This window comes from Prorops nasuta, unplaced genomic scaffold (genome assembly GCF_024137725.1).
Source record: "Prorops nasuta isolate Cenicafe-Biocafe unplaced genomic scaffold, Cenicafe_Pnas_1.2 PNAS00013, whole genome shotgun sequence".
Classification (NCBI taxonomy): domain Eukaryota; kingdom Metazoa; phylum Arthropoda; class Insecta; order Hymenoptera; family Bethylidae; genus Prorops; species Prorops nasuta.
The window spans coordinates 45,120-50,040 of NW_027116810.1; the positions used below are offsets into that span (position 1 = coordinate 45,120).

General features: G+C 31.9%; 1 protein-coding gene across 1 annotated transcript; it reads left to right on the plus strand.

Annotated features, from left to right (window-relative positions):
- The first annotated feature begins 1,274 nt into the window (after nucleotides 1-1,274).
- Nucleotides 1,275-3,164, plus strand: LOC136777938 (putative nuclease HARBI1). Its single transcript, XM_066734509.1, has 5 exons — nucleotides 1,275-1,691; nucleotides 2,266-2,286; nucleotides 2,346-2,601; nucleotides 2,698-3,088; nucleotides 3,131-3,164. The coding sequence occupies exons 1-5, from the start codon at nucleotides 1,275-1,277 to the stop codon at nucleotides 3,162-3,164; spliced, it is 1,119 nt and encodes a 372-aa protein (XP_066590606.1).
- Nucleotides 3,165-4,921: the final 1,757 nt, after the last annotated feature.

Sequence of the window (4,921 nt, forward strand, 5' to 3'; positions counted from 1 at the left end):
CTAAACAGATATCGTGTAGTGTAATTCCTTTTTCCCTTCGGACCAATTCCTACAATAATGTATTAAAATAATTGTTTGTAAAATGATTAAATAGTCACAAAATTGTATATGTTATATACTGGAATCAGTTATTATCCTTCTCCGAAAAAGTCATTAATGATAAATACTATTTTCAATTTTCACAAAGCCACTATGTCTATGATAAATAGGTATATTTATTATATCAGTAGGTATAACACCATTCTATGACAATTGAAATTAGTATGATTATCAACATTTTCCTGCAAAGAGCGAAGAGTTATTTTCTTACATTCCATTCCACTTTTTTTACCTTTTATCGGAAGTGATATCTTCTTATTTTCAGTTTTCATAATTGCGTTTTTATTTGAAGGAGTCAAAGGTGCCTCAAATTGACCATCTATATCATTGCATGCTAAAAATTTAAAAACAAAGTTAAATAATTATAAGCAATTAATAAAACATATGATTTTAATAAAATAGTATCAGTTACATAAAGTTTCTTCGTAAATTTTCTCTGCTATATTTTGATCAATTTTTACCTTATTTTTAGATAAATCATTTCCTTTTACTGATTCCAGTAGTTGTGACATATGTATAATTTCTCTGGTCGCAAGAGGCTGGCGATAATAATCTTTGTGAATATTGACTGCATGTCCAAGATAGTTCGCTAAATCGGTCACCTCTTCCTCTTTTAAATTTTTGCTGGCTGCCCAAGTCGCAAATTGTTTACGGAGAGTGGTTCCGCGTAGTGCTTCCGGCATATTAGCTCCACACTCTACGGACATTTTTCGAATAACATCGCACGCAATTACTCGTCTAAAATACCTGTTCTCGTCAATTTGAGGTAAAGCAAATAGGTAATCATTTTTTTCACTTATGTTAATTTCTGTTCTGAAGTTCAAAAGCATTTTTATATTTTCAACCATCTCTGAATTAAGCAGTACTGAGACAGTTCGATTCAATTTTCCACGAATTGTGAATCTTAAGGAGCGTCCAGACCAAGCGCGCCACGCCGCGCAAAACGCTCGCTGCGCTTAAAAACAAAAAAAATCGCAATAGCGCACCGATTACAGCACGCGCGATCCGTTCGTTGAAAAACAAAAAAGTTTTTGCAGTGCGCGCGAATGCACGGTGCTATCTTCTTCAAACATAATTTTTTAGGACATCTATTGAACTGAGTAGGGCAATTAGTCTTCGTTTCTAGTTTCATTCAGTTAATCGTTTGTGAGGTTACAGTCATAGTTTACAATAAAATGGATGAAGATAAAGTAATAGCTAGTGCTGCATTTATTGTAATGCATGAACTATTGAATAAAAAGAAGAACAAGCGCCGTATTTGGACAAGACTAATTTTTAAAACCAAGAGTACATTGCTTTGTGATCTAGCCCTGGAAAATAGATCAGGACAATTTCAAAAATTCTTCCGCATATCGTCTGAAGACTTTGAAATTTTATTAAACATAATAAGTCCTAAAATTCAGAAACGAGACACAAATTACCGAAGCTGCATACCTGCTAAAGAAAGATTAGCTGTAACACTACGTTTCTTGGCGACTGGGGATTCCTACACCAGTTTATCGTATCTGTTTAAAATATCCAAACAAAGTCTTTCCTGCATTGTAATTGATGTTTGTCAGGCTTTAATTGAAGTGTTACATGGATATGTGAAAGTAATTTAACCTTATAAATTGAGCTATATATTTTAATTTCTGATTATTTTGAAGAAGATACTCCAAATAATAAATAAAACATTTTAGATTGGTATAATATTTATATTTTCCAATTAACCTTTTAATAATTAAAGTTCTGACTGTTTATTATGAATATATTCGATTTCAATTTGGAAGATAATATTTCTAACACGTTTCATTACTGTAGCTTGTGCCTTCTCGTCAAATTTTCTCAATTTAACAGCAATATGTTCGTCAAATGTTTGAGTTTCATATTTTTCTTTGATAGACGCATATTTTAATATCCTATATGCATAGTCTACTCTAGCATATTTCTCAGGTTTTCGTTTCATTTGCCGTTATCTTAATTGGACATTATAATGTGCTTCTTTTATTATGCTGATATTTAATTCCTTTATTTCATTAAACTGTTTGTGATATTCATGATTAAATTAAAGTTATTACAATCTAATTCAGGATCATCGACAAATTCATTGATAAGGTTTCCTTCTTTTTGCTCATTTTTTTAAATTCTGTAACGAGAATAATTTTATTATGTTTCTAGTTAAATTAGCCTAGACATCCCAATTTTACGGTATTTGTTAATATATAAATATTAATTATACATTTAATTCATTAAGCTCTTATTTACAGATTCCAAGTAATGCAGAGGAATGGATATTACATGCAAATAACTTTGAGCAACTGTGGAATTTTCCACATTGTTTAGGTGCTATAGACGGAAAGCATATAATGATTCAAGCTCCTGCCAATTCTGGAAGCGAATATTATAATTATAAGTCTTTCTTTAGTATAGTATTGTTTGCTTTCGTCGATACAAATTACAATTTTATATTTACTGATGTGGGTTGTCAGGGGCGAATATCAGATGGAGGATTCTTTAAGAATAGCTTGTTGTGAAAAAAAATTGAAAGACAAGAATTAAATTTTCCTAAACCGATACCGCTTCCTAATCACGACAAATGTATACCATATGTAATTTTAGGCGATGAAGCATTTTCCTTACACGAAAACATTATGAAGCCTTATTCCGGTCTGCATAGTAAAGGTTCAACGGAAAGAATTTTTAATTATCGGCTTTCAAGAGCTCGCAGAGTTATAGAAAATGCCTTTGGCATACTCTCTAGTGTTTTCCGAGTATTAAGAAAACCTCTCATTTTAGAGCCTTCCAAAGCAACTCATGTAGTACTAGCAACTGTATATCTACATAATTTTTTACGAAGAAGTAAATCTTTAAAGCAATTATGTACTATCGAAACCGCTTTTAGCCATGAAGAAAATGGTCAACAAGAGTTAACTAATCCTGCAGATATACGTCAAGAGCTAGCTTCTTATTTTGTTAATGAAGGTCGTGTATCATGGCAAAACGATTATGCGTAATATTATTTGTATAAAATAAAAAAGATTTGCAATTTTAGTATTCAAATGGCAGAATGGTTTATGTTTATTTAATATAAATACAAAGCTTTTAAAACGAATCTAGTGCTTATATAAACATCTTTGCGACCTACAAAAGTTTATTTACATTTAGATATACTATATTGCTTAGTATAACAAACAACTGCAAAATTGAACAAATTACATAAATGCATTTATAAATATCTTAATAGCACCCATCGTTGACTTAGCTTTAATTATTTTGCGACGAAATGATGATAAAGGAACTTCATTATATTCTTGACAACATTAATTTCGCACTAGAGTCTGGTAATTACCTATTGTCATGTTTATGTTTATTTTTTTTTTGTTAAATAAAAATTCTTATTATGTGGATTGCACAATTATGGAAGTACATTATATTCTCCTATAAATGAAATGACTTTTTTTGCAATTCCTTTCGTCTATAATCGCCATGATTTTCCGTAATTTCTACGCGCTTAACCAATAAATTCGTCGACTGGTATGAAGTTATAGCTGAAGTCTGCCTAAATATAAATTCTTTAGACAATTTCTAAATATAAATGAATGTAGCTAACTTAAATAACTGAATAACGATTTAATTCAGTTATGGATTCACACCAGTCAATAAATTAATTGGTACAGCACGTTCAAATTGTGGAAAATTATGGCAAATGCAGAAGAGTGGAATCGCGAGAAAGTAATTTCCTTTATAGAAGAATATAGAGAATTTCCAGAATTGTGGGATCCACAAAATAAGGATTATTATTTAAAAAATAAAAAAGGACGCATGGCAGCAGATAGCTACCAATCTCCAGTGCGAAATTAATGTTGCCAAGAATAAAATGAAATCTCTTTTGTCATCATTTCGTCGCGAAAGAACGAAAATTAAATCAACGATGTTTACTGGTAAAGGTACTTATAAATGCATATGTGTAATTTGTTTAATTTTATAATTATTTGTTATAATAAGCGATATAGTATATCTAAATATAAATAAATTTTTTAGGTCGCAAAGATGTTTACATAAGTACTTGGTTCGCTTTTAAAAGCTTTTCATTTCTATTGGATAAAAATAAACCATTTTACCATTTAAATACTGAAAACGTATGTATTTTCCAATTTACAACATTATATAGTATGCATAATCGGCTCACCACAGTAAACATCCGTCATCAACAATTTAATATACTAATTCCACGCATATTACTTCCGTATCAAATTATTGTTCTTGGTTAATTTAGTCGTGCTTAAATGTGGTTTCTGTAGTGTATATTTATTTGGGAGATTTACTTTTCCCTAAAAAATTATAATCTGTACCAACGGAAGAGAAAATAATATCAATTTCAAGAAAAATTTGTAATTGAAATATATATTTCTGTAATTCACAGTGGCTTAAATCATATATAAGTAGACGAGCTATGCGGTTCCGATGACAGGGAGTGGGGGAAGCTGTTTTGTGGTGTGGAAGGGGGATGGGTGGGGATAAGACTCTCTTAGTATGGTAGTGGTGGGGATGAGGAAGGAAAGGGTCTTATAGTGGGATCGAGTTTGGTTAGGGAGGGTGGGGGTATTTTTCACCCTATGTCACAGTTGGAAGGTCTTATAGTGGGACCGAGTTTGGTTAGGTAGGGGGTATTTTTCACCCTATGTCACAGTTGGAAGGTCTTATAGTGGGACCGGGTTTGGTTAGGGAGGGGGTATTTTTCACCTTATGGTACCGTTGGTTAGTTATCCTACGGGGACCTAAGTTATCCTACGGGGCCCTAGTTGAGGGAAGGTTTTTTCACCCTTCGAAGTCGATGGTTAGT